The sequence below is a fragment of the Mytilus californianus genome, unplaced genomic scaffold, assembly GCF_021869535.1.
Source record: "Mytilus californianus isolate M0D057914Y unplaced genomic scaffold, xbMytCali1.0.p SCAF_10, whole genome shotgun sequence".
NCBI classification, from domain to species: domain Eukaryota; kingdom Metazoa; phylum Mollusca; class Bivalvia; order Mytilida; family Mytilidae; genus Mytilus; species Mytilus californianus.
In genome coordinates this window covers 4,217,380-4,243,455 of record NW_026262582.1, presented here as the reverse complement: position 1 = coordinate 4,243,455, position 26,076 = coordinate 4,217,380, and the positions used below count along the sequence as shown (strand labels likewise).

Here is a 26,076-nt window from a genome sequence, read left to right as displayed (position 1 = left end):
AAATATAGAACATACTTGGGCGTAACCATAATTTATCTTCCCCAAAGCAATTTCCATATATCAAAATTTAATTAAAACTTTATTAATATTTACAGAAGTCGTATCGAAACTTCATAACATTCCGACGTTGGAAAAATGAAGAACATTGTCAGATAAAAAAAATATAACAAGAGTTAGTAGTGCAATACTTGGTCTTGAACGTCAGTACGATTATACAAATTATACATGAAATTTAATGTATAATTCAAACATTTCAAAAGTATTGGCTGCTAGATCTGTGGTACTGGCTGCTGGATCTATGGTACTGGCTGCTTGATCTATGGTATACTGACTGCTGGATCTGTGGTACTGGCTGCTTGATCTATGGTACTGGCTACTGGATCTATGGTATACTGACTGCTGGATCTATGGTACTGGCTGCTTGATCTATTGTATACTGACTGCTGGATCTGTGGTACCCTTCAGTGTGAACTGTCAATCTACTGTTACCGTTATTGATCAAGTGGTAGTTATATAATCGTATGATAAAGATAGATCAGTGGGAATAACGCCAGAGATTTTCGGAAGCCGAATTAATGAAACTTTTTAGAGAAACAAAATCAAAAACGATATACAGTTCGAGTTTGCCTCCAGACGTTGTAACTTTAGTTTAAGTATGATTTTCTTTTATTAAACTTAAAATCTACGGAATGTACCAGAAAGGGCTATTGCCGGAGCATTTGCTACAGAGCGAATTACACACAAAGAGACAGAATGCATTGCTATTGACGGTTTTTCATTTTATTTGTTGTAACATTCGATTATCTTAGCTGAATTTAATTAAACCTTTCGCAATTTTGGGTCCTAGATTCTTTTCAAACTCGTTCTTTATTTAACCTTTTAACCTTTATGATTCGAGCGTCACTGATGAGTCATTTGAAGACGAAACTCGCGTCTGGCGTACAAAATTTTATTCTTGGTATCTACGATGAGTTTTTTACCAATAAAATAAATGGTTGCTTCTTTACTGTCTGTTTTTAATTGCAGATATCTATTTTAAATGAATTATTTAAACGGCATTCATTGATCTTAGCGGGAAAAGATTTTAAAACACTGTGAAAAAATTTACAATCTTTAAAGGAAAACATTAAAAAAAAAGAAAAAATCCCTTATGTAACATTTAAGCTAAAGCTGTTAAAATATTTACAAAAATTGGACGCTTCATGAATATAAATCGTAGCTACATAATATGTCGACGTATAAAAATGAAGCATATATAGCCCCATTAAGAATATATAACACGAGTTGACGAGGAATAACTTTGCATAGACCTTCAGCTTCCCATGTCGAAAATAAATGTTTAATTAAAAAAATACTATAGTAAATGAAGGTTTAATCCGAACAAGTACAGTAACTGAGATATCCTGATCGAGCATCCTTTCAGGCCTTGTGTTAGATAAGGGTTAAGGCAATAAGGGAGGGTATGGATGGGGGACCTTCATTTTTTTATTCTTATATTATTTGCCCTTTTTTGTCTATTCTTTATATTTTAGCGCCCCATTTCTCTATTCTTTATGTTTTTGGTTCATTTTTTCTCTATTCTTTATGTTTTGGTTCATTTTCTCTTTTCTTAATATTTTTAGCCCATTATTCTCTATTTTGTAAACCCCCATTCAAACCCTCATAAAGGTAAGAACGTCTACGATAAGTTTATCGGTATACATTTTGATTCTTGCTAAGCAAATCCGATAGGAAGGTGAAATAGTCATACGAACACCCTACAGGATGGTAAAATATTGGTATGAACACCTGGCAGGACGGTGAAATATCCTAATGAACACCCGTCAGGGAGATGGTATTTCCCAATAAACACCAGACAAGAAGATGAATTCTCGCTATGAACAGCCGCGACGGAAAGATGATATCTCCCATTGAACACCCGACAGGGAGATGATATCTCCCAATGCACAGCCAACAGTAAGGAAAAATATTGCTATGAACAACCAACAGGAATGTGAAATATCTATGTTTTTTCCTTTTCAAACAACAATAAATATTTACTTGTACTGTCAATATTGACACAGTGTTGCCCAAAACCATCTTAGATTAACAAATGTACAAAATAAACGTATGCATCCATGTTAACTTTATGTCGAGTATTGATTCGCAAATCAGAAAGATGACCATACTGCATGAACGAGTGTGTGAATTTGGGTGGAGGACAAAAGGGTTGGAGGGGGGTTGGGTCTTCATATTAGTATTCTTTAATTTTAAATAATTTTCTCTATTTTTTTTTTTTTTTTTTGGTAAGCCGGTTTACAAAAAATAATTTTCATGCTTAGGCTTAAAGAAATGATCCAAAAAGATCAAATATTTCATTTTATTTAATCAAATTTAATTCGTCTTGCCTAACAATGATCAACAAAAGCACGTGGCTTTACACAATCTGTATTCAATAATTTGGATGCGATGGCAGAATGATACTGATTAACGACCAACGGGTTGTCCATCTGAAAGAGAAAAGAATTTTCATTCAGAATTATTCAGATAATTTCAACTGGAAGAAGTACATAAAAACTCAAAAGAAGTTACTTATTATTGTACTTATTGTGGCGGAGTCAGAATAATGTGTCCGGGTAAGGTGACAAATCTTCCTGCTGACTGTTACCTTGTGAACAACACGTTAAAAACCCGACTCAGCGTGTCGGTCTAGTACAAAACAGAGTTATTAGTCGTATAACATTAACATGTTCTCGTCCTGAATATGCATATTAATTTGCCGTTGGACGCTAAGCAGCCATCCATCATCATCCTCTTATATGTTGGACTACTCTTATATAAAAATAAGAAGATGTGGTATTATTGGCAATGAAACAACTATCCACCAGAGACCAAATTACGGAGATGTAAGTACTTTTTATTATTTATTTTTAAAAATAATTATTTCTAAATGAATATAAAGGCTTCGAGAGGACTCTACTTGTGCATTTTACCTCAGTGAGCAGATCATATCCCACATGGATTGCCCAGTGTTCCCTAAAACGGATTAAACTTTGTGGGATTTCCTGGTTTATTTGTAGTGCACTAGCTGTCGTTTGAAATACACCTCAAATTATTTTTGAGGAGATAACATTAGTTGTGAATATTGACTCAAAAATTCTTTCTAGCTTTTTACACTTTATACAAAGCAACTATCAAATGATCTTTTCCTAGGTTTATTGTATGGCAATAGCAGCTAAATTTGAAAAAAAATGGACTAGCGTTGAATTCTTTTGACTCAGTTACAATAAACGGATCACTTACGACTATTGTCATGACATGCGCATTTCATGTTTATGCAATCGTAGTCTTGACCAGCACAGTCTAGACCTGCACAATCAGACTTTTGACCACAGTGAGAACCAACATGGACTGCTCTCTCTAAAAAAAACACAAGTATTACAATATAAATATAATTTCATATTATTACAGTTTGAAACTATATAATTTTATTTAACTAACCACTACGAACTTAGAAGTACAGATATGTATAACGCAATCATAGGTTTGAATTATTGTTTTCAATTTAGACTTGTTTATATCTTTTGGAAAATGTTTTTTGTGTTGTATTTAGACCCCTCTACCAAGAAATTTGTTTTACATGCACACGTATAAAAATTGCGGTTTTTATCCAACGCAATCATAGGTTTGAACGTTGTTTTCAATTTATACTTGTTTATATACTCCTCAAAATTCAAGAGTCTATCCTAAATTGAGGTAAATAAATAAATAAATAAATAAATAAATAAATATAAATAAATAAATAAATAAATAAATAAATAAATAAATAAATAAATAAATAAATAAATAAATAAATAAATAAATAATCTTTATTTCAAGAGGATAATCCCATTAGTTAAAACTAATCTCCCATAATTATATGGCCTTCCAAATACCGTTTCGATTCCTAACATCACTGAAGAGACATTAATTATCGAAATCCGGATATGGTGTACAAAAATCTTTGCACCTTTGTTTGCGGTATACCATCTTTGTCGCAAGTTTATTGTTTTCTGTTTGGTATTAAATTTATAATTAAGATCCATTTATTACACCTTGTGACCCGTTTATTTGGCAATCGCCAATGGCAGTCAGCAGGGTTTAAGAACATTTGTTGTTCGCCCTGTTAGTCAAATGCGTTTTGTTAAAATATACTTTTGCACTTTTTTGTTCTTTTAGAAAATGTTGTTTGTGCTGTATTTAGACTTCTCTACCAAGAAATTTGTTTTGCATGCACACGTATAAAAATTGCGGTTTTTATCAAACGCAATCATAGGTTTAAACGTTGTTTTCAATTTAGACTTATTTATAATTTTTTGTTTGGGCTTGTATATATTAAATTTGGCTTCGGGTTTATATGATCCGTTCATCCTATTTCGACTCTTCAAAATTCAAGAGTCTATCCTAAATTGAGGTAAATTATATGGCCTTCCAAATACCGTTTCGATTCCTAACATCACTGAAGAGACATTAATTGTCGAAATCCGGATATGGTGTACAAATTTTTGCACCTCATGGTTGCGGTATGCTATCTTTTCCGCAAGTTTATTGTTTTCTGCTTGGTATTAAATCAATAATAAAGATCCATTTTGTTACATCTTGTGATCCGTTTATTTGGCAATCGCCAATGTCAGTCAGCAGGATTTAAGAACATCCGTTGTTCGACCTGTTAGTCAAATGCGTTTTGTTTAAATATACTTTTTCACTTTTTAGGTCTTTTGGAAAATGTTGTTTGTGCTGTATTTAGACCCCTCTACCAAGAAATTTGTTTTGCATGCACACGTATAAAAATTGCGGTTTTTATCCAACGCAATCATAGGTTTGAACGTTGTTTTCAATTTAGACTTGTATATATATGATTGCGTTGAATAAAAACCGCAATTTTTATACGTGTGCATTTTGATTTTTCTCAGCATTACGTCTGGTTGAGCAATTCCGGTTACATGGGTTTTGATTTTTCTCACAAAAACGTCTGTTTGAACCGTTCCCGTTACATGGGTTTTGATTTTTCTCACAATAACGTCTGATTGAACCGTTCCCGTTAAATGGGTTTTGATTTTTCTCACAATAACGTCTGTTTGAACCGTTCCCGTTACATGGGTTTTGATTTTTCTCACAATAATGTCTGGTTGAACCGTTCACGTAGGGTGGGTTTTGATTTTGTTAATATTTTAGATGGTGAAATTCCTTTTTAAAATATACGAATCCTATCATTTCATTAAATACAACTCTGTCATATTCCTGATGCAATTCAAAGATATCGCATACAAACATACAAACATTTGTGTCCAATGCAATTTCATCATGTTCTTTGCAGACTATGTATGAGAGTGTGGATGGGGGTTTACAGAACAGAGAATAACGGCAAAAAAATAAAAAGAATAGAAAAAAATGGACCAAAAAAATAAAGAATAGAGAATAATAAGGTGCTAAAATATAATAAAGAATAGAGAAAAGTGGCATAAAAATTTAAAGAAGACAGAAATAAAGGACCCCCCATCCAGACCCTCGTGTATGTTGTATTGATCAATACGTAAGGATGTTCAGGAGTATGTATTACAGAACATTTGGAGAATCAGGAGTACATATAATGGCACAGCTTGTTGACCAAACGAACGTACTTTTGAACCTCTTGTTGACCAGACGAACGTACTTTGGAACAGCTTGTGAACCAGACGAACGAATTTTGGAACAGCTTGTGAACCAGACGAACGTATCTTGGAACAGCTTTTGCAACAGGATAACGTAATTTGTAACATCGGGAGGACCAGGAGAGCGTATTTTGAAACAATTGGAGGACCAGGGCCCTCGGTCATAAAACTTTACTCAGTACTCGAGGTACAAAATTTGTGCTCGAAACACCAAATCCAGTATTTTGATTGGTTAATTTCTGAGTCTGAGTACGATAATCGTGCTCCAAAGTTTTATTACCGCAAGGCCTGGAGCATGAGGACTAAATATTATTGAATGTACAGATAAGTATGAGTACGTATTATGGAACATCTGTCTAGTGAATGGTCGAATTTATACTCACTTCCGACTGGATGGTCTCCACATTCACAGTGTCCCTGTGCGTTACATACACCATTTTGTCCATCGGGACAGGAGCACTGATGTCCGTTATGACACGCGGCACGTTCTGAAAACCAAAGCAAACATGTGTATGCAAGCTGTAATAGATAACAAGAACAAGTTTTTTTAGTTCATGTTAGATAGTTACAACGCACAAAATTTTCGTTATCAAATTTTAATTTTCCCAACATTTTTCAAGAGCATTAGTTAATCGTATAAAATAAGATTACAGAACTATACGACTAGAAAGATGTGAGTTATTTCATAAAATATTTTAAAAATCACTACAGTAGTCTATTGGAAAAAAATTGAGCGTTTGTTCATTATTTCTGAATTTTAGCGAAACGTGTAGAGCCAAATGTTGGGATCGAGGCTGGGACAGCCGATGAAACAGCTAACGCTTTTTTTTCACAACGTTTTCACGTGAACTGGAAAAAGCTGAGGTTACTAGCACACTTAAAATGATGCCATCTTCATGAAAGTATTAGACCTTTGGGCAATTTTGACCGTAAGCGACATTTGTTGTTCTGGATATTACATGATTCGCTGATAACGCTCTTACTGGTAGTATTTAGTTGATATCCTAAAGTTTTACCTTAGAATAAACGTACAATTTATGACAAAAATCAGTAAAGACCCATCAAAACAACATATGATACACAAATTTAATAATACTTTTAGATATTTGGATGATATTTTGGCTCTCAATAATGACGACTTCAGTATGTATACTAAAGAAATTTATCCTGTTGAACTTACTTTAAATAAAGCTAATACTAACAATGACCACTGCCCTTTCCTCGATCTTGATATCTATATCATTAACGGAAAGCTTAATACTAAAATATATGATAAAAGAGATGATTTTTCATTTCCTATCGTTAATTATCCATTTTTAGATGGTGACGTTCCCTTGTCACCATCTTACGGTGTTTATATATCTCAACTTGTACGATTCGCTCGTGTATGTAACAATGTTTTAGATTTTAACGAGAGAAATTTATGTATTACTGAAAAATTATTACACCAGGGTTTTCGATATCACAAACTAGTCAAAACATTTACTAAATTTTATATCATCGGTATAAGGACATCATTCGTAAATATAGCTCAACATGCAGACTTCTTATACGTTCAGGTATTTCACATCCAATTTTTTATGGAAATATTCTTTATAAAGCACAAAAATGTCAGTATTCACCTCTGAAACTAACAAAACCTTTAAATAGACTTATTAAGAAGGGATATAGTTACGATACTGTTGTCAGGTCATTAAAGATTGCATATTTTGGCGTTAATATTGATTCACTTATAAGGTCTTTGCATCGGCACTAAACACATTTATTTAAAAACCAGTTGTTGGCATGACACGGGTTATGTTCTTCTCATATATGTTATGATGGTATGATACTAAACCCCTAACGGGAAGGATTGTGCCTGATATTCATATGATGAAGACATAATCTTTCAATCAGTTTAATTGAAGTCTGGAGCTGGCATGTCAGTTAACTGCTAGTGGTCTGTTGTTATTTATGTATTATTGTCATTTTGTTTATTTTCTTTGGTTACATCTTCTGACATCAGACTCGGACTTCTCTTGAACTGAATTTTAATGTGCGTATTGTTATGCGTTTACTTTTCTACATTGGCTAGAGGTATAGGGGGAGGTTTGAGATCTCATAAACATGTTTAACCCCGCCGCATTTTTGCGCCTGTCCCAAGTCAGGACCTCTAGCCTTTGTTAGTCTTGTATTATTTTTAATTTTAGTTTCTTGTGTACAATTTGGAGTTTAGTATGGCGTTCATTATCACTGAACTAGTATATATATTTGTTTAGGGGCCAGCTGAAGGACGCCTCCGGGTGCGGGAATTTCTCGCTGCATTGAAGACCTGTTGGTGGCCTTCTGCTGTTGTCTGTTCTGTGGTCGGGTTGTTGTCTCTTTGACACATTCCCCATTTCCATTCTCAATTTTATGTGATAAATAAAATATATTCGGACGCACTGAACTGGTATAATACCTTTATATAATATGGGGTAAAAATTTAAGATAAAATATTGTTTTAATCATTTCTTACTTGCAGTAACGGGTTTACAGTAACACAGGTTATCTTGTAAGTTACAATATCCGGTTGTGTTGGTTACACATCCACTACAGTCAGCATCGGTATGGCATTGTTTATTATCCGGATGGGGGTGATGAGGTGGGTTGTGATTTCCTCCGCCATGGTGTTGCGCACAAACGAATGCTGCAACAAATAGTATCGCATATAATAGAAAATTAAGTTTGATATATGCATACATTGTACCATATAACTATTGAGTATGTTCTAAAGCAGGTCTGCATGAGTGGTTCTTCATTTCTGTATTTTTTAAGTTTTTAGGTTATTTTTCTCTGTTCTTTATATATTTTGCCCATTATTTTCTTTTTTTTATATTTAAGCATCCCATTATTCAGATTTAATTATTTTTTGGCCAATTTTTCTCTAAGCATTGCCTATTACAGTGTATTCTCTATTCTGTTGACTCCATCCAGAACCTCATAAGGGATATTTTTTTTTATACATCATGTCAAAATGCCAGATTTTGAATGGTTAATACGAGGGAGACAATTTACTCTATCCCATGGCAAATACTATATTACCCTTCACGGAGACGCTTGCTCAAGTGAGCCCTTTAATATATACGGATGATTGTTATGTACTAGACGACATAGTTTATTACTTTGAATTTGAAATTTAATAGACAGTAATAACAGAACATTCAGTATAATAAATTAAATAACACATATCTGAGAGGGTGATAGAACAGATTGTTACCCCTCGAAAAGACATTGTCAACCTTGGATTCGCCTCAGTTGACAATGTTTTCTCGGAGTAACAATCTGCTCTATCACCCTCTCAGATATGTGTTATTTATATAATGTTCCTTCATATGCACTCATTGTTATCAAGGCTTCAATAAAATTGAGAATGGAAACGGGGGATATTTGTTTTGCAGTAATTGATAAACAGCAAAAAGTTATGAAGAACAGAGTTTAATTTTAATGCGTAGAATTATGTTTAAATTATTGTCAGTAAATATGGAAGAATTTCATTTGAGTCGACAATATGTTCGGTAACAAGGATGAATAGATACACGTATGTTGCAAGGGGAAGGTAACCAGTCTAGTGGCGACCGCAAACATGTTTAACCCCGTTACAGTGTTACTGTACGTGCCTGTCCCAAGTCAGGAGCCTGTAATTCAGTGGTTGTCGTTTGTTGCTGAATATCATATTTGTTTTTCATTTATTGTTTTGTACATTAATCAGGCCATTAGTTTTCTCGCTTGGATTGTTTTTACCTTTGTCATGTCAATGCCTTTTATAGCTTGTGGGTTTTGCTCATAGTTGAATGGCGTACGGTGACCTATATTTGCTAACTTTTACTTCATTTGGTCTCTGGTAGAAATTTGTCTCATTGACAATCGTACCACATCTTCTTATTCTTAAAAAACAGGTTGTAGGTAACCACTGTTAATAGTGACGTAAAAATTCTGACCTTGCGTTGTATACCTTATTTTAGAAAACAACGCATATGAAATAACACTCAAGGATTTATGCATTGAATCCGCGTATTAAGCTAAACGTATAATTTCCTGTCAAATCAGTCAGTTGTCAGCTGACTCTGAATTTTTGTCATACGCGCTAATCATACCCATGCTTAAAATAGGCGTCATGCACGTGCGGTCGAAATGGATGCGTTAAATCCGGTACCTCGTGTGGGAAGAAATAACCGCTCCCTGTACATTATAGGACCATTGCAAGAACTCTTCAGTAATGAAATTGTAGGTGGCCTACTGCACGATTAAAGTTAAATATTTATCACTGGACCTTAAGCAGATTCAATCAATCAATCAATCAACCAATCAACCAATCAATCAATCAATCAATCAATCAATCAATCAATCAATCAAACCTGTCGATATTGTCTACCTGTTGCATTTGTTAATGCTGAAAACGCCTGTTTTGCTCTTGAACCATCCACACCTAAGCCGCAATGCGGTGTTTGAACCGCGCTGTTGCATTGACTCCAAAGTTTCAAGTCGTTTGCTTAACATAAAATAAGGGTCAAGCTACGCTACTGAAAGGCCAATATTTTTCGTTTTTATCTTAATTTTAATTGCAGAAATTATAATTGTTCTTACTAATTCCAGTATTTGTGGTCAGATGTAAGAACTATAACTATAGAACAAAACATATTTGATATGTTTTATGCTCGTGTAAAGTGTTCGTTTTATCAAAACAAAGAGCTATTGTCACGTTATCTTTTTCATTACGTTTTGAGCTTTTCGTTTATTGTTTATGAGACACCCCACACACCCCTGATGAACATCGGGTCTTATTTAAAATTTAAAACAAAAAGAAAAGATTTGTTGGATATATTGCCCCCCTTAATCATAAGTGTTTTCTTTAACAAAAAGTCATACGGATCCTCGAATGAAAACTATAAAAATTAAGAACATGAATAATAATAATAGTTTTTTAATATTTAAATGAAAGCAACGGATAAATAGCCCTGTGCAGACAACACTAGAACGTTAAAATACTTGTACATACCAACAAAGCAAACAAAAACAACAGCCTTAATCATCATGAATAACCAACTTTACTGTATGCAGATTAATGTCTGGTTCGTTTTCAATGACCCTATATATACATAGAAATGTTATGGGGAACCTAACCGGGTTTTCTGTGAAAAAATTGTTACGAAAGGTATTGCTTTGTTTGTTGAAGGATTTATTGGAAAATAAAAGAATATAAATACAAGAAAAATAAAACTCGCGGAAATCTTATATAAATTATAAAAAAAAAATCTTTGAAAAAAACCCGTCCCTCTTAGATACCTTATAATAGACTTTGTAATGACTTACTCAAGGTTATCCATGTATACTCGTGACAATGTGTTCACAGGCCAAAGTTTTGAATAATTGGACTACTTTTATTTCCAAAATTTTGATCCAGACTAAAGTTCTAAATATTAGGACAGACAACGCGAATAGAGCGCAGACATGGAAAAAAAATAGCAGACTATGTTCTTAAGATAATCAGCAAACCAAACATCATTATATAACAAGAGGCTCATGAGAGCCTGATATCGCTCACCTGTAATTTCAGTTTCAGGCATTTGACTTACTTGTATATCTTACTTTGCTGAACAATTTTGTCATTTACATTCTCTCTTTCTATAATAACATTATAGATAATACATAACCCAAAACTGTAAAATTTCGTAAAATTTAACTATTTCTGGACAGTAACCCAGTTTTGTCTGAAGATTACTTGACAGTAGATCTAAACCTGTTTAACACTTTCACCTATGTCAGTTTTGCTCTTACTGCTTTAGTTTTTGAGATGAAAGCCATAAATCTTCATTTGTTCTATGTTCTATTTTTAGAAACTGCCGCCATGTTTTTGAATGGATCAAATCCCCGAATACAATCTATAAACTAGATACCCTAAGAAACATTCAATTAAAGTTTTTAAGTATTTGGCCAAGTAGTTTCAGAGAAAAAAAATTTGAAAAAGACTTTCACAAAAAATGTAAAAAAAAAAAAAAACATTTTAAGGGCAATAACTCCTCAAGGGGTCAATTGACTATTTTGATCATGTTGGCTTATTTGTAGATCTTACTTAGCTGAACATTTATTGCCATTTATACTTTCTCTCTATCTAAAAGTAATATAATATTAAAGAAAATAACCAAAAACAGTAACATTTAATAAAAATTAATTTCCAACAGTAACCCAACAATGGGTTGTCGAACTTGTCTGAAAATTTCATAACAGATATATCATGACCCATTTATCACTTTAACCCCTTTCAATTTTGTTCTACATGTAACTACTGTAGGTTTTGAGATATAAGCCAAAAACTGCATATGACCCCTATGTTCTAATTTTAGCAACAGCGGCCATGTTTGTTGATAGATCAAAACCTCGGATACAATTTTAAACCAGTTACCCTAAGGAACATTCAGTTAAAGTTTAGAAGTATTAGGCCCAGTAGTTTCAGAAGAGAAGATTTTTAAATGTTAGCAAATATGATAAACAAATTGTGTAAATTCGTCTTCAAAGGGCAATAACTCCTTAAGGGGTCAATTGACAATTTTGGTCATATAATTTTTTTTGTAGATCTTACTTTGCGGAACATTTTTGAAGTTTACAGTTTATCTTTATCTTCATTTTAAATATTCAAGATAATAACCAAAAACTGCTAAATTTCCTTAAAATTACCAATTTAGTGGCAGCAACCCAACAATGGGTTGTTCGGTTCGTATGACAATATCAGGGCTGATAGATTTTGACCTATAAAACATATTTACCCCATGTCAGAATTGCTCTAAATGCTTTAGTTTTTGAGATATAAGCCAAAAACTGCATTTGACCACTATGTTCTATTTTTAGCCATTGCGGCCATGTTTGTTGATGGATCAAAACTTCGGATATAATTTATAAACTAGATACCCTAAGAAACATTCAGTTAAAGTTTGAAGGTATTTGGCCAAGTAGTTTCAGAGGAGAAGATTCTTGAAATAGTTTACGACGACGACGACGACAGACAACGACGACGACAGACAAATACGACGACAGACGACGGACGACGACGGACGCCAAGTGATGGCATGAGCTCACATGGGGCCCGTCGGGCCCGGTGAGCTAAAAATGGAACACGAAAATCACCATAATATAAGTGACCATATAAACTTGATCAGCATCACGATTCTTCCTAGCTTTCTATGGTGCAGATTAGGCGTAGATTTTTAATAAAAAAAAATAAACAGATTATTTTCCCTTCTCAACGAAGTCTCTTTCAAAATTAAGATACGTGTACAGTTCGAACAAAATAGTCATTATGAATAAAACTTTGTATACACACTACATCACTAAGAAGACTAACTGACCCCTATTGATTTTTAAGGACAAAGGCCAAAGTTTATGATAACGGTAAAGGACTACTTCAAAATGTATACATGATACAGACTTAATGTTTAGACCTATCTTCATATCGTTTTTTCTACTTTATCATCATAAAAAGGGTCCAACCGTAAATTCCTATTGTTTTTCAAGACGGAAGGTCAAGGGTTAGGCTACAGTCGTCAAAACTAGGTCAAAAAGGTAAATCTAAATTCCTTTCGAACCCTGATCACATTGTTCCACTTGCACTCAGACGACCCTGTATATATTCAAGAATAGGGGTCTAAGTTCAAGCTGAGTCTATATGTCTCGGTAAAAATCTTTTTAACGATACAGACTAAAATGTTTAGTTAATCTTGACTAATCTTTGCTTGTCTGTTATTAATTGCCAGGATGGCCAACTATTGATTTTGCATGGTAAGAGGTCATAGGTCAAGCTGAAATTAGGTTCAGACATTACAAATACAACATGATACCAAGGCAACTCAAAGCTTTGGTCAATCTTTATGAGACGTGTGTAACGAAAATCGGTCATTGTTCATTTGTTTTGATGTGAAATACCAGTTGTCTTTTCCTGTTAATAGTGTTTCTATATGTATACAAGTTTCTCCATAGTTGGAGCACCATCTATTAATTAAAACACCCCTAAATTTGGTATAGTCTTGATTTTCACCCCTTTAAGTATAATGGACTGATCCAGATGGTAGTATATAAACCAGCCCAAGACAGAGAAACTCTGTCAGTTTTAAGTGGACCGTTGAAGTGATAACATCAGGGATTATTTTCCAACTGGTAAGTAGAGTGAATTAAGTGATTCCAAAGGATATATATGAATAGTGTTCGGATTTATATGTGGATATTGCAATAGTGATTGTGATATAAAGTGAAACTTATATAATAAGTTATTGTACAGTGAAAGTACAAGGTATATGCTTGCTGGTGTTGCAAGTTGTTGTATTGTGGAAGTGTATTAGTGAGAATACAAGGTGTATACTTGCTGGTGTTGCAAGATGTTATATTGTGGAAGTGTATAAGTGAAAGTGCACTGTGTTAAACCTTACCAGTTTGGATAATATTCATTGTGTGGGAACTCAAAGGGATAGTTAGTGCGTGAGTTCAGCTGTGTTTATATATATATTCCTTGTGCATTGAAGGATTTGTGCATGTGTAATTGTGTCATTGTGTTATTGTGGTTAGTTGCAGACTAACAAAGTGATACTACATATTGGTGGACGTTGTAAATAGAAGTTGTATATATGTGATTTTGTGTTCATACGTTTTGTGTGATACTTACTTGATGCATGTTGCATAGTAATCTGTTGGTGACATTGTGTAATAAAGGGCCTGTTGCATGTTGCATAGTGATCTGTTAGTGACATTGTGAATAAATCGGTCTTATACATGTTGCATAGTGATTGCATAGTGACATTGTGTATATATATTCAGTTATGAAACATTGTGTTTATGCATTGTGAATGAGGTACTTCACCTTGCATTTTGATTTATGTGCATTGTGCTGTGTATATATTTTTCGTTGTAAATTCATTTATGGATGTTTTGATTGTTTTAAATAGGACAACTGGTTGTGGTGAAAAATTGAGTTGAACACTTGAAATCCTGATTTATTCAGATACGGATCCATTGATCGCCCGTTACACGTTACACGTGTATATTTGATCACACTTTAGAAGATAATGCAGTCATATAACATTTTGTCGTCAACTAAGACTAAACCGCTAAGCAATCTCAAAACAAAATGGTATATATTCTTTATTTTTTGCATATCTGATCAGCATTACTGATACATGTAAATATGTAACGTTAAAGAACATAACATACTGAAGGCCGTACGGTGACCCATGGTTGCTAACATCCACTTCATTTGATCTCTTTTGGAGAGTTGTCTCATGGGCAACCATACCACATCTTCTTATTTCTATATACAGTTACTTGGTCAACGGGATTTGAATACAAGTAATAGCTTTTTCTAAAAAGCTAGCAGTCTCATAGCTGATAAAAGTGGAAAATGTTTTCTCTTTGTAGTTTAATTCGTTCAGAATTGTATGTAAATTGTAGTGGATTACAAAAATTATAAAAGGCTTATACAATTTTTTAGATTTACCAATTTCATTTGGAGAATGTATTAACACTGGAAATGGAGGGGTAATGTCTTTTTATCGATTTTTTTTTTTCAAACATATATCGGAGTTGTTCGTTGACTTTTTCTTTGGTTGTTTGCTTATTTATTTTTGTTAGAAAAGTATGGTTGTTCCACCTCAAAGTTTTCCGTTCACAATAGGCATCGAAAAGTGTAGAGAGTGAAACGTAGTAAAATCTAAACATATAAGAACACAATTAATATATTTCCAACGGTATCTCAGATCTTTTCAAAAATGATCCTTAAAATGTGAAGCTTCACATATATGTATGGACATTTTTGTTGTCGATGAAGATTTTGTCTATTCATTGTAGTTGGACTGCAATGTGGAATGCCCCACGCCTCTTTTTCTATATTTGAATAATGAGTATCCTTAATAATCAAATGCTTCTTTTTTCAGATTATTTGGTTTTATTGGACTTCTTGATTATTTTTTTTTATGAAAAATACTCAGAGTCGTGAGATGGGTAATTTGTTATATAAGACCTATTGTAAGCGCCTGAAGTTAACATAGTAGTTTCGCCGCCATTCTTTTTCAAATCACAATGGACTTCGTTGGTTATAAAGAAGGTGATAAGTTCTACAAAGCTATTTTAAGTTCACTATGAGGCCATCAACATAAGAGAATCAACAAATTTGACCAAAAACTTTATTAACCATACAGCTTGATACTGTATCTTTTGTTATTGTTTTATTTGTACATATCTTCATATGTATTTACTATACCATTAATGTGGGATGTCGAATAAGGCCCTTATCATACTTACCCTTAAAAGCTTGACATACTGGATTGACATAATCTTTTGTGGGAGACCGTTCGTATGTTGACATATAAATGTCTTTTTGTTTTATGATCATAGTATATGTATGTTTATACTTGTTTTACAATTCTTGTAGAAAACATACAATTAAGAATAATCTTTTTAAATGCCAACAGTATTTTCGTCTTTTAAATTTATAATTTTCTTTTATTTCTCTTTCTCTCATATAGCATGTCTAGTAAAATTGTCAATAAACCTCAAAATAAACATTCAAAGTTTGTTCCTGACCCTGCTCATAGTTTCAAGTAATATCTGAATTATTTTTTGCTATTAAGATTATTTTTGTAACAAAAAAAATGTTCCGGCGTGATATTTGTTCCGCCGGAACTTATTTCATAGGAAATATGTTCTACCGGAATTTAAATCATAGAAAATGTATACCAGGAATATATATTAATATATTATAAGGAAATATGTTCTAGCACTGTAAAATTTGTTCCGGAACTAATTTTTTTACTAAATGTTAAATAAGTTCCAGGTGTTATAAATTAACATGATGCATTAACTTTATATCAAGCAAAACATTCTATAGTTGTACCTGACAAATTTAATTTAATACTCAACATTGAAGTCTTTAAACAACACGACAACATTCAAAATAAGGTAAATCTTTTAGAAATTCAAATTAAGTCAGCATATATATTCACCGCCGTCACTCGACTATTGAGTATGTGGCTATATCGGCGGTTGGTCTGTTAATTGGGTTGGCTAAAGTCTGTTAATCAGGTGTTATCGAGAAAATACCTGCAAGTTCAGTATGTTTCATTGTATAACTTTTTAAATATATTTTTTATCATAAAAATTATTCATGTCTGACAAAACAATTCAATGTACTGAATCCAGTGGTGTAATTATTTTTTTTCTAGCTTCGATTATAGGGACGACCATTTGATATTCTGGTGGGGGCCAGGAGGATTTGTTTTGGTTCAGTTATTTATTTTTGTGAACTAGAAGAAGATATTATCTATTTTCTGCACTGATGAAGCATGGTTTTTCATTTTCATTAAAACAAGGGACTGATTATTTATTTTCACAATTATATTTATAATATTTGAAAACACACAATTTTAATTTTTTTTTTTATTCCTAAATAGATAATATATGTATAGGCAAATCATTATGTACCATTTAATCAGAATTAATCATCATCCTGTGGAAGTGAATCTTCTGAATTCCAAACTGCAGGTATTGCATACGTACAAGGTATTAAAGTGGGGCTGTAACTAAGCCTCTTTTTAAAGTAATGTCAAACATATTTGCCGAGCGGAGCGAGGCAAAAAAAATTTGGCGAAGGTTTTGGGAGCGGCTGAAGGCCACAAGAAGACAATATGTTGGTCTCAAAATATATAGATTCAGTGTAAGACTTTTAGTTTTTAGGGACAACATCAAAAGACCAATATGTAGGATAAAGCAACAAGTGTAATTCAGAAACTTAAGTATGTGGCTGCTTTTTTTTGTTTTTTTTTTAGTGTTTTGGCTTGCAGAAAATCTTTTTTATATACCTGTCAATTATGTGTTTTTGTTCTCAAATTAAGTTAGAGGGGTTGATTATCATTGATATAACTATGTCAGGTAAGTTTTTATAACACATTTCAATTACAACTTGATGTAGTTCCTAGCTGAGATACAATTTGAAATTCATGTAGTTTGTAAAATTAGATAAAAAGTCCTTAAATAAAATTAAACTCAAGTTTAAAAAAATTACTAAATTGCAAATGGAATGCAGCACTAAGAGAATAAAGAAGGGCAATCAATGAACAAAAGATAAACCCTGGAACAGATAAAACACAAAACGGCAAACATTATAGACAAATAACACTGAAAACTAAAATTAAATGTGAAACATGGATCACGAAAAACAGGGGCTGTATGCCAGAGGGTGAACAAAACTTGCTTCTTGCAAGGCATTCGAAGTAAAAACAATTTGATATGAAGACAAGCTTTTGTTTTTGAAATTTCCTACCTGAGGCATTTGCCTCAATTTAGTTACAGTCCTATGACTTATGAAAGTGAGGTAAATGTTCCTGAGTTAATATACCTCTAGTTAAATGAAACCCAGTTTCAGACATTTCAAGTACATTAATATTTATACATTGCATTATAAAAGATTTGGAAAGTTTTTCCCGAAAAAAATATGAAAAAAGATGAATTTTGTAGGAATCTGGTGTCATTTCATACTTTTGAATAGCATTTATAAAATGGTTTAAAAGACCTGCCGAGTTATTTATTTTCAATACATTGTAGGTCAGGTTATTTATTTTCAAACTACCATAGAACAAACCATTCATTTTTGTTATATTCAAGGCTGAGTTATTTATTTTAAAAATCCTCCTGCCTCGCCCCCCCCCCCCCCCCAGAATATCAAATGGTCGTCCCTTAAACAATCAATAAAATGAAAAGGCGGGTTACTCACCAATAATTTTATACACATTTTACACACACAAAATGTACACAAAATGACAACTTGGCTGAATTTACTTAATTTGCATGCAATATTTTGAACATCGAAAAAAGACAGGCATTATGTTTGTTAACCATATTAATATCATTGTGTGAAAAATCTACACGAAAATCTGTATTTTGGTGATATTAATCAATTTTTATTGAAAACCTGGTCTGTTAATGGGTCGGATGTATAAAACTCAGTCTGTTATTTGGTCTGTTAAGAGTTATGAATGGCAATGAAAATATAATTTGATTGCTTTATGGGGAGTTATCGGATCAAATGGGTAGGCTCAAGACGAGTGGCTAAACTATACGGAAACAACACATGAACAATGAAACATAAATTTAGACAATGGAAATTGATAAAAATGGTTTCAAAAAGTGTAATATTAAAGTAATATTAATTTCATTCAAGAATGGTCGCGTATATCATGTGAATTCTGTTTCGTTGTTATGAATGACACCAATTTGTCATCTACATTAAAAAAATATTGGTAACCAGTATATACATCATTTTTATAGTTCGTTCTTATGTTGTACTGTTATACCACTGTCCCAGGTTAGGGGAGGGTTGGGATCTCGCTAACATGTTTAACCCCGCCACATTAGTTTATGTATGTGCCTGTCCCAAGTCAGGAGCCTTTAAATCAGTGGTTGTCGTTTGTTTATGTGTTACTTATTTGTTTTTCGTTCATTTTTTTTTATATATAAATAAGTCCGTTAGTTTTCTCGTTTGAATTGTTTTACATTGTCATTTCGGGGCCTTTATAGCTGACTATGCGGTATGGGCTTTGCTCATTGTTGAAGGCCGTACGGTGACCTATAGTTGTTAATTTCTGTGTCATTTGGTCTCTTGTGGAGAGTTGTCTCATTGGCAATCATACCACATCTGCTTTTTTATATCAGAGATAAACGTCGTAATGTAACTAAACATCAGTAAGTAAAATATATTGGGATGCTAAAATATAAAGAATAGAGAAAGAATAATGAGAAAAATAAATAAAATGTAGAAAAAAGTGACATAACAATTTAAAGAATACAGAAATAAACAACACCCCAATCCGGACCCTCATGGTATACACGAGAATCTGGATGGAGACGCAGAATATAGAATAATAGATAAGGACAGTAGAAAGTGATGCATTGCTAAAAAAGAGAGAAAAATAACAATTGTTTAAGAATACAGACATGAAACACCCCTTTTTACTATTTAGACCCTCCAAGATGATTGTTAAAACAATTTTGGCATTTATTCCACATCTCCTTATTTTTAAATTAATAGTATAGACAACGATATCTATATAGATGCTTTGCAATTTTTTTACTGTATATCACTTTATGTTATTTGAGACTGGAGTCCGATAAACATTGGCCTCCTGTCAACCGCTGAATCTGATAGCTCAGTAAATATTGTAAAGTGCAAACAAAACAAAATTTCAGGGGGAGGGGGTGGTTGAAACAGTAACGGATTGCGATGTACTCAAATTTGTGACAAATGCTAGAATTTTACAAGCGCACAACTGCAGTTCTCCTCTGCACTTATGTAGAAAGGAACTAAACGGAATAAAATGAATTAAAACTTAAGATAATCAAATGTAGCTGCATTCGCTTCTTTTCATTTACTTCTTTAGAATGTTTGTAAACAACATATGATTAAGTAATAGTACAAAAGAACCAATTGGATGATGCTGACGAATTAGGGTTTAACGTCCAGTGGCAAATATCATGTCCATATGAGAACGACAACACGTTATATGTACCCGGTGTTGTATAAGACAGACACTTTCAGTCGGATTTTTTGACGTGCTTCTTTGAACAGACACAAAAATCAAGGCTGATTGAAAACGTTAATAATAAATTCATGCATATTCCAGCGGCTAATCCATATCACGCTATATTTCAGTGACACACCTTTCAATAAAATGCAAAGAAAGTCAAAATAAAAATGCTCTTACTAGAAGGATACTGTTGCACCGTATTGTCATTTTTTTTTTACTCAAGTACATCTCATTCTTAACTTTTTTAATGGGAAATTATAAAGGTAGCAAAACTAACAGACTTTATTCCCCTAATAGTCACTAAAACGTGGTATTACTCACGTTATATTACAATTATGAAATATTCACTAATGTCAATTTATTTTTTAAAACCAAAGTACTATTTTGTGTCCTTTAAATGATATCTAAAATCGTTTGTTTCGCCTCTTATTAAAACAATTGATATGCGTATAAGCATAAATACCACATACTTGCACGACGCCTTTTAGTTTTACTGAAGTTTGCGCAGACTATGAAATGTTTTTACAGGTGGAAAATGTTTTATGATAGATATCATTTTGTCAGACACTTTTCTTTTTTTTATTTGGTTCTTATAATATGCCAAAAATCTGTATATTTAACAGAGTTGAATATTTAAATTGTGCGTTTTACTCTTAACAGACGTATAACCGACCCGATTAACAGACCAACCGCCCATATAGCCCCATACTCAATATAGATTAACCGACCAATCTCTCGGTTAGCCGAGTGTCGGCCGTGATATTGTACGTAGATAATATAATGATTAAAAAACAAATGCACAACAATGATTAATAAACTGTTAATACAGAGATATGTCTCGCCTATTTGTTATTTTGATAATGCAAACATAAACTGGCCTAATCACAAACTAATACATGTAAACTAAGCTAAGTTTCAAAGTCAATAGACCTTGACTGAGGTGGTGGGGCCAAATAATCTCCATGGTAATGAGATGTGCCAATGCTAATACAACTGCATACCAAATATCATTGACCTACCACTAGTAATTCACCATGAACTAGACCTAATCACAAACTTATACATTGTTGACGCCGCCGCCGCCGACGCCGGAAACAGCATACCTATGTCTCGCTTTTTGACTCCGTCAAGGCGAGACAAAAACTGTGATAAATATTTAAAACACACTATTTCATTTTTTGTCGCGCCTTGACGGAGTCAAAAAGCAAAACATAGGTATGCTGTTTCCGGCGTCGGCGTCGTCATCAATGTATAAGTTTGTGATAAGGTCTAGTTTATGGTGAACCACTAGTGGTAGGTCAATCATATTTGGTATGCAGTTGTATTAGCATTGGCACATCTCATTTCCATGCATGGAGATTATTTGGCCCTATCCCCCAAGTCATGGTCTATTGACTTTGAGAATTTTGCTAAGTTAACATGTATTAGTTTGTGATTAGGTCAGTTCAAGGGGAACCATTTAGGGTAGGCAAATGTAAATTGGTATTCAGTTGTATAAGCATTAGCATATCTCATTACCATGGAGAATATTTGGCCCCGCCCCCTCAGTCATGGTCTATCGACTTAGAAACTTTTGCTTAGTTTACATGTATTAGTTTGTGATTAGATTAGTTTAAGATGAACTGCTAATGTTAAGTCAACGATATTTGGTATGCAAATTTATTGGCATTTGCAAGTATCGTTTCCATGAAGATTATATAGCCCCACCCCCTCGTCATGGTTCATTGACTGAAACTTTTACATACTAGTAGTTTACAAGTTAATGTTTGTCTTTAGGTTTGTTTAAAGGGAACGACTTATAATAAGTCAATGGTATTTGGTATGCAGTTGTGTTAGCTTTGGCACATCTCATTTACATTGAGATTGTTTAGCCATGTACCTCAGTCATGGTTCATTGACTTTGAATATTTGCATAACTTATGAAACATGTTAAAGTATTGCTATTTTAATTTCAACATTTGCATAATCAAAATTACAAAAGGGCGAGACATATCTCTGTGATAACAGTTTATCTACAAATTCTGATATGAAGTAACATATGTTGAATTGCAATATTCATAAATGAATGATTGATCTATTAAAAAATTTTGACGGATTTTTCTTATTCTTCGCTTATCTGCCTCATTAAATTATTGTCATTTGGGTATTTTTTTATGGATAATGTAATTAAACATTTTACTATACTCCACAGAATCCATATTGGATGTTTACACCTTTTATTTATTACATTATCAATATAATACATGTTTTTATAATGTACTTGAATTATAACTTTAAACTCACTGATAACAATGCTCAGTATTAAAGATAACTTGTATAACCAGTGGAACATATTTCACAGACAAGGAACTTATTTCACCAGGTAAGGAACAAATCTCACAAACCCGGAACTTATTTCACTAGGTAAGGAACATATTTCACAAACCCAGAACTTATTTCACCGGGTAAATTGTGGAACTTATTGTATAGAGATGGAACAAAAGATATAGAAATTATCTGTGAAAAAAGTTCTTCCAGAATATATTTCCTGTAATATTTGTTCCACTGGAACTTTTTTCACAGGAACAAATTTTGGCTCACATATTCACAACTATTCTTTATATAATAGTTAGACTTGGGAGGATAAAAACTTTAAAATGTGGTAATGAAATGTCCATTGAAGAAGACCGTAGATTGAACTTTAGAAGTAAATTGTCACGTTTTGTTAGTTGCTTAATTGGGTTGCTGTCTAAATTAACTATGTATACTTCACATCTCGTTTAAAATCATTGATAGAAATTAAACATTGCTTAAAATATGTTAGCATACATGTATAATTGCTTTTATCGTCTGAGAGTAGTTTTTTGTTCTTCTTATATTCCTTTTTAGATATATTTTTAGTCTTTTGTTCTTCAACGTCTGCTATCTTGCTAGGAAGAGCTAGCTAGGTAGATCTAGACATCATCCAACTCAGCCCAACGATCTTCGGGTGTGGTTGGGGCACTTATTATGTAATGAGTGGAAGGGATGAGTCGCTGGGATAGGTCGCTATTTGAAGCTTCATGATATTGCATGAGGTCGAGAAATTTAGGTGAAATGTAAGACAAGGTTGATGATTGAATCTGAAACTAATCAGATGTCGATATTTTTTTAACAGATGCAATTAAAAAGATTGTGTATATATGTCTCTAAAATCACTTTTGTAAATGTTTAAGATATTTGTCAAATCTATTTACTAGTATCCCCCCATGAAATAGCGTAACAATGATAGCTATGTGCAGGTTTATATACTCATTGTAAAAAATATATAATAGCTAGGGTAACTACATGTATGTTCTTTTATCATTCAATATATATATATATATAAGGGTGGGGTATTGGATGTCTCTGCTGCTCACCCCTGCCGAGAAAGGTCGAAGTGCCGCCGCCCCGCCCCCTGAGATAAAAATTCTCGTGTAAGTTATTATTAATCGAACAGAAAATATTTGATATCTCCGTTTTAAAATGTTTGTGTTGCCTTTAGATTATCTTACTGAGTATAAATAAATATAAACTAAGAAAAAAGCATTTTCCTAAAAGTTTTCTTATGTTTTCAGGTATAAAATGTACGTAACTTGAAAACATTTAAACATTTGACTTTTCTACACTTTTAACAAGTATTCCCCATTCCAAACTAAAAGACAAATTGAAAGAGTTGGTATTGCTTTGTTTCATAAACTAGAGGCTCTCAAGAGCCTGTGTCGCTCACCTGATTCTACTTTGGTTTTGGAAATCATGTTAAAATAGGTTAAAATCATAACAGATACCCTAATAATGAGTGAGGCCAAATTTGGGTTAATATTGGCCCTGTAATTTAATAAAAAAAAATCCTGGTGGACATCTTGAACAGTAAATCAGCAACAAAGTAGCAACACTTCATCAGCACCTCATAAGAAACATATATGCCATGTTTGGTTTCATTCCATTCAGTGGTTCTCTAAAAGAAGACATTTGTATGTATTTCCCATAAGGTCCTATGTTAAACTAAGTCCCCCGCTGGCGGCCATCTTGGATGATGGATCGGCTTCAAAGTAACAACACTTGGTCAGCACCTCATAAGGAACATTCATGCCATGTTTGGTTTCATTCCATTCAGTGGTTCTCTAAAAGAAGACATTTGTAAATATTTCCCATAGGGTCCTATGTTAAACTAAGTCCCCCGCTGGCGGCCATCTTGGACTATGGATCGGCTTCAAAGTAACAACACTTGGTCAGAACCTCATAAGGAACATTCATGCCATGTTTGGTTTCATTCCATTTAGTGGTTCTCTAAAAGAAGACATTTGTATGTATTTCCCATAGGGTTCCATGTTAAACTAAGTCCCCTGCTGGCGGCCATCTTGGACTATGGGTCGGCTTCAAAGTAACAACACTTGGTCAGCACCTCATAAGGAACATTCATGCCATGTTTGGTTACATTCCATTCAGTGGTTCTCTAAATGAAGAGATTTGTATGTTTTTCCCATAGGGTCCTATGTTAAACTAAGTCCCCCTGCTGGCGGCCATCTTGGACTATGGATCGGCTTCAAAGTAACAACACTTGGTCAGCACCTCATAAGGAACATTCATGCCATGTTTGGTTACATTCCATTTAGTGGTTCTCTAGAAGAAGTTCAAAATGTAAAAAGTTAACGACGACGACGACGGACGACGGACGCCAAGTGATGATAAAAGCTCACTTGGCCCTTCGGGCCAGGTGAGCTAAAAAGAATGACGAACGTAGATACAAGTATCTTGTCTTGCGGAGAGATAAATCCTACTTTGTAAAGAATCACTCTGATTCAAACAAAAAAATCTCTGAAAATGACGTTATCAAGATGCTGATTTCTTGATTGACAACATATTTTTTACGGTTTGAGGACGTGTTTTTCAACAGACTGTCAGAATTCCAATAAGAACCAATTGTGCCCTCTTCTTGCCGATTTGTTTCTTTATTATTATGAGGCTGACTTCATACAGGAACTTCTTAGGAAGACAGATAAGAAGTTAGCAATATCCTTTAACTTTACGTTCCGCTATATGGATGATGTTCTCTCCCTTAATAATACAAAATTTGGTGACTATGTTGGATGCATCTATCCCATCGAACTAGATATAAAGATACTACAGATACAGTTAAGTCTGCCTCATATCTTGACTTACATCTAGAAATTGACAATGAGGGTCGATTGAAAACAAAACTTTAAAACAAAAGAGATGAGTTCAGCTTCCCAATTGTGAACTTTCCATTTCTATGTAGCAACATTTCAGCAGCGCCTGCATACGAAGTATATATCTCCCAATTGATACGATATTCCCGGGCTTGTATTTCCTATCATGATTTCCTTGACAGAGGGTTACTGCTCACAAGGAAGCTATTAAACCAAGAGTTCCAAATGGTGAAGTTGAAATCATCCCTTCGTAAATTTTACGGACGCCATCACGAGTTTGTTATGTTCCTTATGTCGTAACTACAATACCCTTCCCTTTTCACGAATGTGACCTACCGAATTAGACTATTTACCGGATTTGTAATAACATAAGCAACACGACGGGTGCCACATGTAGAGCAGGATCTGCTTACCCTTTCGGAGCACCTTAGATCACCCCCAGTTTTTGGTGGGGTTCGTGTTGCTTAGTCTTTAGTTTTTCATGTTGTGTCTTGTGTACTATTATTTGTCTGTTTGTCTTTTTATTTTTTAGCCATGGCGTTGTCAGTCTATTTTCAATCTATGAGTTTGACTGTCCCTCTGGTATCTTTCGCCCCTCTTTTGAAATAATCACGTGTGTGTTTACAAATCTTCAGGAGAGTCGGCTATTTATAGATAAGTGTT

At 33.6% G+C, this 26,076-nt stretch overlaps 1 protein-coding gene across 1 annotated transcript; it reads right to left on the bottom strand.

The window, feature by feature from the left end:
- Positions 1-2,345: 2,345 nt before the first annotated feature.
- LOC127718645 (integrin beta-7-like) lies at positions 2,346-8,392 on the bottom strand. Its single transcript, XM_052224697.1, has 4 exons — positions 8,167-8,392; positions 6,053-6,157; positions 3,283-3,399; positions 2,346-2,489 (listed from the first exon to the last, which is right to left on the bottom strand). The coding sequence occupies exons 1-4, from the start codon at positions 8,390-8,392 to the stop codon at positions 2,467-2,469; spliced, it is 471 nt and encodes a 156-aa protein (XP_052080657.1). The 3' UTR covers positions 2,346-2,466.
- Between the last annotated feature and the right edge of the window lie 17,684 nt (positions 8,393-26,076).

Coding starts and splice junctions, on each gene's coding strand:
- LOC127718645 (XM_052224697.1), bottom strand. CDS start 8,392: ATGTATGCATATATCAAACTTAATTTTCTATTATATGCGATACTATTT. Junction 3,400..6,052: donor TGGAGACCATCCAGTCGGAA/GTGAGTATAAAT, acceptor TGTTTTTTTTAG/AGAGAGCAGTCCATGTTGGT. Junction 2,490..3,282: donor CGCATGTCATGACAATAGTC/GTAAGTGATCCG, acceptor TTTCTCTTTCAG/ATGGACAACCCGTTGGTCGT.